This window comes from Numida meleagris, chromosome 5 (genome assembly GCF_002078875.1).
Source record: "Numida meleagris isolate 19003 breed g44 Domestic line chromosome 5, NumMel1.0, whole genome shotgun sequence".
Taxonomy (NCBI): domain Eukaryota; kingdom Metazoa; phylum Chordata; class Aves; order Galliformes; family Numididae; genus Numida; species Numida meleagris.
Genome location: NC_034413.1, coordinates 53,281,601 through 53,294,558, shown reverse-complemented (window position 1 = coordinate 53,294,558; position 12,958 = coordinate 53,281,601). Strand labels below are relative to the sequence as shown.

At 38.5% G+C, this 12,958-nt stretch overlaps 1 protein-coding gene across 1 annotated transcript; it reads left to right on the top strand.

Moving 5' to 3' along the window:
* Positions 716-2,955, top strand: B3GALT1 (beta-1,3-galactosyltransferase 1). Its single transcript, XM_021399836.1, has 2 exons — positions 716-1,144; positions 1,746-2,955. The coding sequence occupies exon 2, from the start codon at positions 1,975-1,977 to the stop codon at positions 2,953-2,955; it is 981 nt and encodes a 326-aa protein (XP_021255511.1). The 5' UTR covers positions 716-1,144; positions 1,746-1,974.

Genomic DNA, 12,958 nt, shown 5'->3' with positions numbered 1-12,958 from the left:
TAACTGCTACTGATTAATGGGAAAAGATCACAAATCCCAAGGTCTGTGGCAAGTGGTAAAGGAAACTGCAGATAACCTCCGCCTCATTAAATTGCCTAGGTTATGTAGAGCAAAACCTACTGACACTGACAAAGCTCTGCAGCAAGCTATAAATTCAAATTTTCCTATTTTGTGCAAGGGGAGAGGAGCACATGGATTCTGGTCATTAAATAGCTGAAAGTGAATCTAATGAGGACCAGCAGGACAGTGCTAGCTATAGGGATCTATGAGCTTTTGTGGGAGGTTATATTCAGTATAAATTAAGCAAGAGCTGGATGTTTCTGTGTTGTTTTATACCTCAGTGTGAAACAGTGACACGGATAACAGTCTGCTAACCTGCCTAGCTAGGGCCGTCAGTTCGAAACCCACAGCACCCATCACTTGGCAGGGGACCCTGCTCCAGGCACCTGCAGGCCACGCTCTCAGCTGCTTTTAGGGAAAGGAAGGAGACGATAAACACCCAACAGATGGAAGGCATACACGCCTTGATAAGCACCTTGATTTAATCCAAACAATGTGCCACAGCAACATGGAAACAGAAAGCACATTTCTTAGACAGAGTTTCTATCCTTTCCTTCAAATCCATGAATGTTTTGTACTATCCAAAGTAAACATTTAATATTTCAAAGACTCTTCTGTAAAGCTCCCTGCTGCCTGCTTCTATTACCCTTTAGCTTGGAGGCAATGTAACAATAAAAAACCAGCAACCTGGAGCCTACAGGCAATCTTCACGTACTGGCGAGTCTTGGAGAGCCAACACTGATCCTGTGGGCATAGGGTAGCTTGTCTCATCTCCATGAAACAATGATAAACAGACTCAATTCCTAGGAACCATGCAAGCTCCAGGGCTGGCTCATTCCCACACCACAGCAGGAGGGCTGCAAGAGCCGGAGGGGTGCACAGGGTTCTGCTCACAGGCCAGCCAAGCAGCACAGCTGACGGGCTGCCAGCATGGTTTGTTTGCATGGCATACGTGTGGTGTCTTCTCATGAAAAGCAAAGCCAGGTTTGCGAGGAGAGGAGGAGAAAGCCAACAGGAATAACTGATTGTGTCAATTTACTTCTAGACTTTTATGGAGTCTCTTGGGGTGCTGACCTTTACATGGGTAAGATGACATACAACTCTCTTTCTCTTTCATCCTCTACTTTGCATTTGCCCATCAGTACAACTCTATCTTATTTCCAAAGGATGCTACTGTTGGCTGGGGAAACATCACCAATATTTAGACGAAATAGGATCTGAAGATACTCACGTGCATAGTTGCCACAAATGCTATTAAGTCTAAAATAGCATACATTATTTATCATTAAATAATTTTAAAATTTTCCATAGCATATTTTGAAAAACTGTAGAAGTCCAGAATAAAAACCAAGGAAGTAAGTACTAGAAACCAGAAAATGATTTTTATATATACTTCTAAAAGTACCTAAAAAGTACCAACCTGCTATGCATGCTTAATCTTTATTTATATATGTATATATTTATAATCTATGAGACATCATCCATCTTAAAAGCATTACTTCATTTAGACTGCCGTATTCTAGTACCCTATCTTGTATCGTAGAACCCTCGTGAAAACTGAAAAGAACTGCCAAGAAATACATTAAGAAACTTAGCTTATTAATGGCCAGTCATATATAGGCTCATTTTTCTTGCCATAGGCTTTTATGATCTAGCAATAGAAAATTTTTCTTCATCTTTTTCAGAAATAACAGAGAATTCCAAGAAATGGAAGCTGCTGCTAGTAAAAGAAGAAAAGCTGAGTATCATCAGGGTTAATAACTCCTACTTGAGATCCATGAATGATTACAGAGTTACTCTTCTATATCGAACTTTCCAGTGCCATTAATAATATGCTGCCTCTCTGGGACATCGGTACCCTCATGGTGAGAAGACTATTTCTTCTTCACACCAAATAGAAGAGCTACAGAAACAATGGCTTCTAAGGTCTCATGCTTGTATGTTTTGACAGTAGTTTGCTGGGCAAGCGCTCTCTGGTACTTAAGTATAACTCGTCCTACTTCTTCCTACACTGGCCACAGACAGGTCAATAGCATACCAATAGCCAGAAAAAATGTCTCCTTTGGCAACATAAGAACTCGACCTATAAATCCACATTCCTTTGACTTCCTCATCAATGAACCCAATAAATGTGAGAAGAGTGTCCCTTTCTTGGTCATTCTTATCAGCACAACTCACAAAGAGTTTGATGCAAGGCAAGCAATTCGGGAAACATGGGGAGATGAAAACAATTTTAAAGGAATTAAGATTGCCACGCTATTTCTTCTTGGGAAAAATGCAGATCCTGTGTTAAATCAGATGGTAGAACAAGAAAGCCAAATTTTTCATGACATTATTGTAGAGGATTTTATTGACTCCTATCATAACCTCACTCTGAAAACATTAATGGGGATGAGGTGGGTAGCAACGTATTGTTCAAAAGCAAAGTACGTTATGAAGACAGACAGTGATATTTTTGTAAATATGGATAATCTTATTTATAAGCTGCTCAAACCTAACACCAAGCCAAGGAGAAGGTACTTCACTGGTTATGTTATCAACGGAGGGCCAATACGAGACGTCCGCAGCAAGTGGTACATGCCCAGAGATTTGTATCCGGACAGTAATTACCCACCCTTCTGTTCTGGCACTGGCTACATTTTTTCAGCTGATGTAGCAGAACTGATTTACAAAACCTCCCTTCACACCAGACTCCTCCATCTTGAAGACGTGTATGTTGGACTCTGCCTTCGGAAGCTGGGCATCCACCCCTTCCAGAACAGTGGCTTCAACCACTGGAAAATGGCCTACAGCTTGTGCAGGTACCGCAGGGTGATCACGGTGCACCAGATAACACCTGAAGAAATGCACAGAATTTGGAATGACATGTCAAGCAAGAAGCATCTTAGATGCTAAAATTTTTACAGATGTAAATACCTTTTTTAAAATTTGCTTTACTCTGGTTTTTTTTTGGTTGTTTTTTTTTTTTTTTTTATAAAGTGATGTACTGATTTACAGGTTAAACTGTGGGATGTTACTGTGAGAGGATTTTTAACGACTGATTGTTCATTCTCATTTTGACTACTGGTTTACAGACTTCAGGCTCTTTTCATAAGGACATTACAGCAGTCAAAAGGATCTAGAGTCAAAGCTCAGATTTATATACCATCCTCTATCACCACATATCAGCTCCTGCATCTGTATGCAAAAGGACAGTAATAAGCTATCATGAGCTGCTAAACAGTTCATGCCCCAGCCTCTGAGATAAGACTCGGGCCCTACAAAATGAAGAATTAAGAATATACTTTTATCCACTTTTGACACCCTACAATCATCCCTATTTAGAACTTTGTTAATAAATTGAACAGTATATATTTGCAATGATCTTATACGCCTACCCTGGCATCTTATACCTTATGGAACAATGTGTGCAATTTCCAAACAGGTTGCTGATGGTGCAGTAGCAGAATTTAGACAGGTAAGAACATCAAAGTCTCATAGGCCTTGGAAACAAACTCACGCAAAGAAGCATATTTTTATTCCCCAAATGATATTCCTTTAAATCATTTTATAAAATACTCAATTTCTTTCCACTGTCACAAGAAGACCCAAAAATACCTAATCAAGCTTTAAAATGAAATAGAATCTGTAGATTAAATACAAGATGGGAAACATATGGAAAACCATCTTAAACGTCAGTGATAGGATAATTTTAAAGCGAGTGCAACATTTCTCATTAGTATTGGTGCCTGTGGATCTCTCCCTGTTTAGGAGTACATTAGTGGGCACGATAACATCATTATTTTTTGTTTTTAAAGAAGATCAGATGTATTGTATAGAAAGGTATGATTTTATCAAATGATAAAATTGTTAGTTAATGAGCAGCATATTCCTTCAACATCAGTTGGTATACTATTTGACTGAAAAAAAATCTAACACAAAAGAATATTTCTTAAGAGTACTCTCTTTTTTGCTACAGTGCATATGAAAGTGAGATTAAACCATATTTTTAATGTTTTTTCCCAATCCATTTTCTGTTGATTAGACAACACACAACTTTCATAGAAAAATAGAGAGATTTAAAAAAAATCCTGCCTTTGTAACCAATCTGCAGCTCTCCACCACAGAACCAATACTCACCGAGTTCCAGCTCAAAAAAGCGCCAGAATTCGAGAGATCCCCAGAGTAAGTGATAAAAATCAAATACACAAGATTGTATTCAGGTTTTGTAATGTACTTATGTGTTCTAAATATAAATGTTAATGACTTGTGATGAAAATTATTTCCTGAAAAATTCTTTGATATGTTCAAACCATCCCTACTCAGCATTATCTTTCAAAAAAGAACTAAAACGTGACATTGCTTAGCAAGTAACTTGAAATGAGAAATTCATAGGCAAGCCACAGGTATAAAACTCACCAAGTGTATTATTAGCTCTGGATTACACACACCATCCACAGCACACACATAGGCTTCATTCATTTCAGTGGGAGATATATGTAACATGAAAAACTGTTAAGAACGTACATTATTCAGGATGTCTATAAAGTTGTCAGAAATTAACTGAACCAGAATTTAAAGGAAAACTCTGTACTGATTTTGCCATAGGTGTACATAGTACTTTATAACAATAGCAATTAAATGAGGATGCTGCCCCAAAAGGTTTGCAGTTTCAAGACATATTGTTAGTCTTATTCACAGGTACAACACTATTGTTTTAAAAGGAATTACTTGTAAATAAGGTGAAGGGTACTTGGCCTTTGAGCCACATACAGTAAATGCCTCAGAGATCTACTTCAAATCTAAAAGGTGAAGCTACACAACAGATAGCCCTGGAGTTACTGCTAATCAACAGGAGCTTGTGAAAATCAGTAATTTTATACAAAAATACTGAATCTCTTGCAGCATAATTAGGATTTATCCTTCTCTAGTTGATCCAGTCCTTGTTAAAGCCGCTCTTGCTTACTCACAAATTCAGAACTCCTACAAAACAAGGTCCAACAAATTGCATGTATGTATATAAGAAGCACCCTCACACAGAGGGTGAAATTCAGCTTTTCTTAACCAGGCTCGAAAATATGCAGTTAGGGAATTCATCCCCAGCCCTCAGTAGGTCACAGAGCATGAATGCAACCATACCAGAGGCACATTTGGTAGTAATTCCAAACAAGTTTGCAATCTCTTCTACTGTTTGTTGATACTGTGCTGTAATTTGGGGTTTCTGAATCCACAACCGTACGGATTTGGTGGCCTTACTTCTCCTGCTGATACTTCTGTAGACTGTGGCTAGTAATGCTGAGGAGAGCAGGGCTCCCAGCCCTGATACCTCAGGGCTCAAGTAGCACAGCAGCCTTGAATTTCTTCTAGTAGAAGTAGACTGCATTAACAATTGGAGTGTGCAACTTGAAATCAACATCTTGAAAAATAAATGTCCTGCCATTTATAAATAGATAGGTCTTCAATGACAATGTGAATTTTCACCTTGGAAACTATGTACATATTTCTAAGGCATTTTCTTCTGTATTCAACTGTATATATGTGTAGGGTCTGCTTGCTATGTACTATTCTGTTATGCATGGAGCTGAATTAGGCATTATATTTGTCCAGTGTTTCAAGAGCCTTAAGCATGTGTGCCCTAACTTTTGAATGTACAAGACTTTTTCTTTTATTGTCAAGTGAGTTTAAATCTACAAAAGCCTAATTTTCTACTTCTATTAGTTTTCTCATACTAGGCTTCACTAGATTGTTACACATAAATAAAGAGATTAATTTTCTCTTTACTCAGAAATTGCAGTATTTCAACCTAGAGCTAGAAAGGGAGTTATACATCTACTCGTGGACAGCATGGGTTTTACTCTCCTTTTCACTCAGAAGTATTTGTGTCACCTTGGGTACCGTTAACAAATAACAGTGTTTGCATTGAGCTTCCTTTAAACAAAAGAAGTATTTGCCCCTTAAAGGTCATTTTGTTTCACTGGGCATGGGACAAACGACAATTTGGTTAAGATGTTCTGGATTCTAGTCACTTCCAAACTGTGAAGTAATCATATTTTGATTTCAAAGCATACACTAACAAAGCACATTGAACTAAGAATCTATGGGAAAATGTCTCTCTTTTGGAGGAATTTTTCACAAAACACTTTTTGGCTAAATTCATGAGAATATTTAGACAGAAGTCTCAAGAATCATTTCCCATCTTTCCTAATAATAATCTTAAGTATCAATTTTGATTCATTATGGGGATTTCTTTGTCTTTATAACATAGATGGCAATGGCATTTGTAAATGAAGAGTGTAATTAACTAGAAAAGCTTGTCAACAGTAACCGAACTTTAGGTGTATCATTATATATGACTGGCTGTACTTATGTATTTATTTGTCTAAATTGTATATATTGTTTTATCTCCCAGTGTCTGTAGGAGTGCATTCTTTTAGATTAAAGTATTATTTACAGTTTTGTGGGATTGCCAGCAAAGCTGCTAATCAAGATACTATTTTTTTGTATCAATGTCAAATAATAAAAAAAAAGAAGAACAAAGTCAAATGAAAAATTGAAGGTGTCACATAGTTTTCTTCATTTCTCTCTAGAAACATAAGTGGTATTATCTGAAAGTACAATACCAGTAAATAGGTTCATTTTTCATGAGGAAAAATATTATCCTGTAAAAGTAGATTTTAGAAAAATAATTGGGAGAAAAAGATAAAAATATTACTTTACGGTTTGCACAGCAACTTAAGCTGATGTCCATACTGATCAGGCACACTACTTCATTTGGCTCCAAGGAGCTAATCTTAAAGCAGCCATGGCAATATCTAGCAAATTTGCAATGGGCTCCTCATCTGCTTTGGCATCAGCTCAGGCAACCAGTTTGTCAGCCTCAAAGTGGAGGAGCTCTTTGACTCCACCGGCCCTGTAACACAAGAGACCTCCTGGTACCTTACGTGTGCTTGCAGCCATCCAAAAGCTACATACAGGAAAAAAGCACAAGCATTCCCAAACCCACATCTCATTAAACCACAACAAACTCACACTGAAGTTGCTGCATGGCCGCTGGGATGGCACCCACTGGCACCAACCCAAGGGAAGCGGTCAAAAGGGGTCCTCCTCACACACAGTCACAGGGCTCCTGCTTCCATGTGCCCCAGCAGAGCACCAGGAAGATTGATGAGGAAACACATTCTGAAACACCCAGATAATCTTGTTAGTCTAATGTGGGGCTTGGCTCCCGATACAAGTACATTAAGATGCTATTTTTAAGGTGGGAAGGCTTGGGAGGCCTTAGGGTTTTCACATCAAAACAAGAAAAGAAGAAAAAACAAACCATAAAAGCAATATAAAGTCCTTTTGCTCCATGAACTAGTGAGAATCAATATATTATTTTTTCTGTATCAATGTCAAATAATAAAAAAAGAACAAAGTCAAATGAAAAGTTGAAGGTGTCATGTATGGTTTTCTTCATTTCTCTCTAGAAACATAAGTGGCATTAGCTGAAAGTACGATACCAGTAAATAGGTTCCTTTTTTGTGAGGAAGAATATTATCCTGTAAAAGCAGATTCCTCGTCCTCCACCCTCATCTTCGCAGTTTCCTGCTCAGAACTCAGTTTCTAACCTTTTCAACCACTGGCTTTAGAGCTCAGTAACCCAAAATTATTCACAAAGTGGAGACAACAAACTCACCCAACATGAAGAACACCACAAACCACAGTATATTTTTCCCTGGGTCACCTCTTTCAGGAGTAGCCGGAGGCTGCTACAGACTTGTCAGGCATCCTCAAGCGTCCGCAGCGACACTGCCACCTTACAAGTCATAGCAAGGAGAGCTTTAAAACAACGTAGGGCTTCATGCGCAGTAAAAATTCCTCCAATCATTTGCAGATTTTTCTCATTTTCACCACAGCTGCCTACGTCTAATTGCAACACTTACATGGTGTTTAATTAATATACAGCTTGGAGATATACAGATATTAGCACTTGTAGGGTGGATTTCATGTAGCTTGATTATCTTAATTACAAGCATTCTATTTTCTCATTTACTTAATTGATTGTCATAGATTTCCAAAGAAATTTTTACTGCCTTAAGTGAAAACAATATATTAAAGAAAACTGCTGAAGCTGTCCAATTGAAGCAGCAAAGTGCCACGTATGACATGAAACATTCTTCTGAATAATACCTGCTTACTTTTCCCTTGTTAAAAAGAGCAATTTATGAAATTGAAGCAGAAGAGTCATCTGAAAAAGAATAATGAATATGCGGTATTGATTCAACTGCACCTGTAATAGAGATGTCTCAAGCATCTCCTCTGATGACAGCCAAATGCAGGAAGAAAAGGTCCATTTTTCTGCTAGGTCTGCACATCAGCTGACTCTACATTATAGCTCTGCCTCACCTGAAAGAGCTAAGGAGAGCAAGAGGTGATTTACTCTTCACGCAAGATTTATCTTTGAACATTTCTTCTGCAAAGGCAGCATTACATGTCAAGCTGTGCAGAATTATGTGCAATAGTTTTGTAATGAAGGCAACTTTTATTTGGGGCAAGCTAATATCCCAAATTTGAGTTGTCCTAGGTAATACCTACCGCATCTGCAGCCAACCCAAGACTACTAGAATCAGTACGACCCCAACATCATTTTTTCCTTTAGGAGTTTCCTTCCTCCATGATCTTTTAAAGACTGCAGGACAAAGCAGACCTCCAGGTGCCTCGGTATAGTAGTAAAAGGAGGAAGCTGAGAGCTCCCTGGAGTCCCCGTGGCGAAGCAGCAGGAGGCCCAGAACACAGAATTATTTAGCATGACATCTGTCCTCTTAGCAATGAGGTCAGCAGCCATACAGTGAGAGGCCACAGCTTGTACCTAGACTCTGACCCTGGTGCACCATGACTGGACTCCAGCGTGGCACTCACATGAGGAGAAATGAGACATGCTAAGATATAGAATCATTAAGGTTGGAAAAGACCACTAAGATCATCCAGGCCAACCACAAGGTACAGCGGCATATGAAATAATCCACTTCTAAAGCAATTTAGAACATTTATAGGAACATGGTAGAAGAAAGCAGTGCCAAAGCGTAACAAGAGCAGAAAGGAATAAGACATTTGAAACATTCTAAATTTTTTTATTATTTATACTACTTCATTAAAATCCCTCCTCAAAAAGAATCTTGAATTGTATCACATTTCAGCAGTAATCCATTATCCATCAGATCTTATCCTCATACATATTCAGAGACAATGGAATAAAAAACTGGTCTCCATTATCTGCTGTACTGTAGATTACATCTGGATTGAGCTATGTGAAGCAAATCAGATCTGATCCAAGTCACAATGCAAATCAGTGTCACAGGGATTTGTGCATGTGTTTAGAATAGCTGAATTTGATCCTCTGTGTCCAAGTTAGGTCTTACTCCTATTCAAAGTGAAGTCACCTGGGATATCACCTTGATTTCTACAGAAGAACACTGTATTCCAGGCAGTACTTTAATCGCCAGAAACTTCATCTCTTACCAAATGCAAGCAAGAAAACAAGGCAAGGAGGAACCTCTCCAGTCTCCCTTTAAACCTGATCCTTGTGAATACAAAGCAGAACACAAGACCTATGGGTTTGTGAGCTGTGCAGCACTTAACTCGTGGCAGGAGAGAGCTCTCTACCAGTTCACTAACATGTTATATTCTGCTCATAAAAAGTCTATTTGGCAGCACTAAAAAACACATGCCACCAGCAAGAACAGGAGCCCCACAGGGCCATATCTACTCCTTGCAATCACTCATTTTTCATTCCCTAAGTTGCCTTTATTTTTGCAGTTATTGCATTGGAGAAAAAAATGGTGATATAAATTTTCTAAGCTTCTTTCATTTAGGAGAATTCCAATGATCTCTAATTTAGAATAATTTTATTTCTCCTTGATTTTTTTCTTCTGCACTTCTCATACGATTCACTTTCCTGCTGTTTCCTCTACTCTTTTCATTTTCCTTCCACTTTTACATGGCACATCATCCTCTCACCAACCAACATATCCACCCAAAACAGCCATAAAATTGGAACATGAAGAGATGGCCTCTACCTGAAGAGTTTACAGCCTTACATAGCCCAGTGCTTGACAAAGCCAGCCCAGTGAGATTTAGAAGACAAATAGACCTACAAAGCATACAGAATATACAATCGCTCTTTCAAGAGCCTTTTCTGCATCATTGCCTGGTCCAGGTTTTAAGTACATGGGAAGTTCCATCATCTTTTATCTTGCCTCTGCCTGCAGAGATCACTGCACAGCCTAACAGATCTTGCTGTCACACACTTTCCCAATATATTTTTTTTGTTTTCCTTATTTATTTTACCTTTCCTCCCATGATCTTAAATAGCTCACAATAATTCAAAACAATGTGTTTTCTCCCCCCACATTTTTACTTAATCAAGTATACCTCCATCCACAATTTCAGTGTTTTAATCTTTATATCTGCTCCTGCTCCCCACGTTGCCTGCCCTTGCCTCACATCTTCCTAACAACCAGGCATCCAGCACTGAACCCATTACAAGTGTATTTGCGTGAAGGCTGAGTACAGCAGTGCTTTTCTCTCTTTCTCCATTTCTGATATCTCAAGGACTGGGATATTGGATTCCTTTCACCAGACAGGACAATTTGTCTTATATTATCACATTTGAAACTGAAAGTTTACTTTTGCTATCTGAAGCAGATAGCATGTCTACAGAGCCGGAGTAACTATAGACAGAGCAGGGATCGGCATTCCCAAGTAATCTTTAAAGTACCTAGTTAATGAACTTCACATAAATTCCCTTCACAAAAGCCACAGAAAAGTCCTGACCAATCAGGAGGAAGCCATCAAGGTCCACCGAGGCTTTGTCTGAAGTTTGCCATCACTTTGGAACCACTTAGCTTCTGGTTTTATTAAACTTCAGTTGCAGGCTGGTTTGTGAAATGAAGTGTTACTGTCTCTGGAGAGTCCTATTATGTAGGAACAAGAATGACTTGGTACTTCCCAGGCACCATTTTATTCGAACCATTTACAGCAGATCTGTACTTTGAATTATAAACTCAGCTGATGGCAAGGTTGATGACGGGCTGCTTTAATTGGTCTTTAAAAGCCAGTCTTATTTACTGCCTTATTCCTTGGATTCAGCATTCCTACGCATGGGGATAAAAGTAATGGGCCAGAATAAAGAACATATACAGCACATAATTAAAACTACCTTCTTTAATAGAGCAACATACACGCACACAACGCAAGTGTTGGCATCCACTTAGAAATGCAGGTTATGGAAGTATACGTTTTAATTTGTATTTTGCTGCAATTCAGCTGTTACTTCAAACATATGGGTGAGTCATGCAACATTTTTAAACTGATTTAATTACTTGTAAAAGTATTGGCTTGTGTTAATTAGGTGCAATAAATTACACAATGGTTCGCAGATCCCTTTAAAAGGCTTTTTGAACACAAGATACAATGAGCTTTTTTCTCAGTATCAATAGGAAAACAAACTGAGCTTTGCAAGCTGGTATTTGACAACAGCTACTGTCTGTTAGTTTTAACACTACAGAAATTAGATTTAAAAAAAACACACAAGACAAAAATGTGCTTAACATGAAATATCACCACATATTTGTACCTCAGAGGGAGGAGAGTCCCACGAACATCATGTAGACAACACATCCGTCCATATGCTCAGAACAGTCAGATTAAGCAAATGTAAACTGATAACGCTTACTCTCTACCCACAACACTTTCGATGAGTGCAATCGAGGTTCCTAGAGTAGGATTACTTCTGTTGTCCTGGTGCAGGGCAAAGTCACTTGCTAAAATGTGAGAAAGAAAGTGTAGGTACACATACTGAACATGTACTAGCCTAGGAAATATTCTTTATTCACTTTAGCACTGAAGTTCCAGACGGCTGTTTCTTACCTTGAATTCCAGAGATATTCCTTAACACTAACTTTCATTCCCAAGCACCCTGTCCATGAAAATAAACTACAAACAAAATAATGCATCCAATGATGCAGTAGATAAACAGAAAAATGTTTACTCCAATAAGAAAAGTACACCTCTACTGGAAAACCAAACAAAAAACAGAGGGAAAGGATGCTGATGAGACTCCTTTGCAGCAAAATTAGGGAGGCAGAGACTAGCAAGGAAGCCTTTCCAGTTGAGGATGCTGGCTGGTCCTCGCCATCTCTGAGGAAAAGGCTACCCTCACAATGTGCTTACTGAGGGGTACAACTGAAGCATATCCCAACCCACTCTGATCCTAAAGATCTTATATCCTGAAGATTTGCATCAGCCTCAGGTTTGGGTGCTTTCTAGTATATATAATCAGGCAGAAACCTGGTTGAATGCTTAGTCACACCTTGGTGAGAAGCTTCCATTGGGGACCAATATATTTTACCTAGGAGAACAATTCACAGCCCCTAAACTTTACATTTTGATTTCTAGGCTGTAAGGAGAAAAAGCTCTGGCATATGAAGTTGTCTCATTTGTGATAGATGATTATTTCCTGGACATTTTAGATGATGAAATGCTTTAATTTTTTTATGCTTTGGAAATTGCTGTGCTGGAAATGTCATGGAAAACAAGCTTGCACTTTTATCTTCTGCTAAACCCAAGAGAAATATCAATTCAAAGGAGTATATAACACTGCATATGAATGCTGGGACTGCCACTTCGGTAAGTAAACGAAAAACTGTCAGTATTAACACTACCACCTGCCCATGTTTTCCCTTTCCAGCTCAGACACTGATCATCAATCATATTTTATTCTCTTCATTTCCATGTCCTTCATTTTGAAATTACCTAACAGCTGATTTTTTTTATGCAGCATAACTTCAGTAAGGCTGCTTAAAGAAAAAATGCTTAATGTATTGCAAACAATTTTAAAGAAAACAGAAACAAAGGCACCGGAAAAGTTTTACATGTA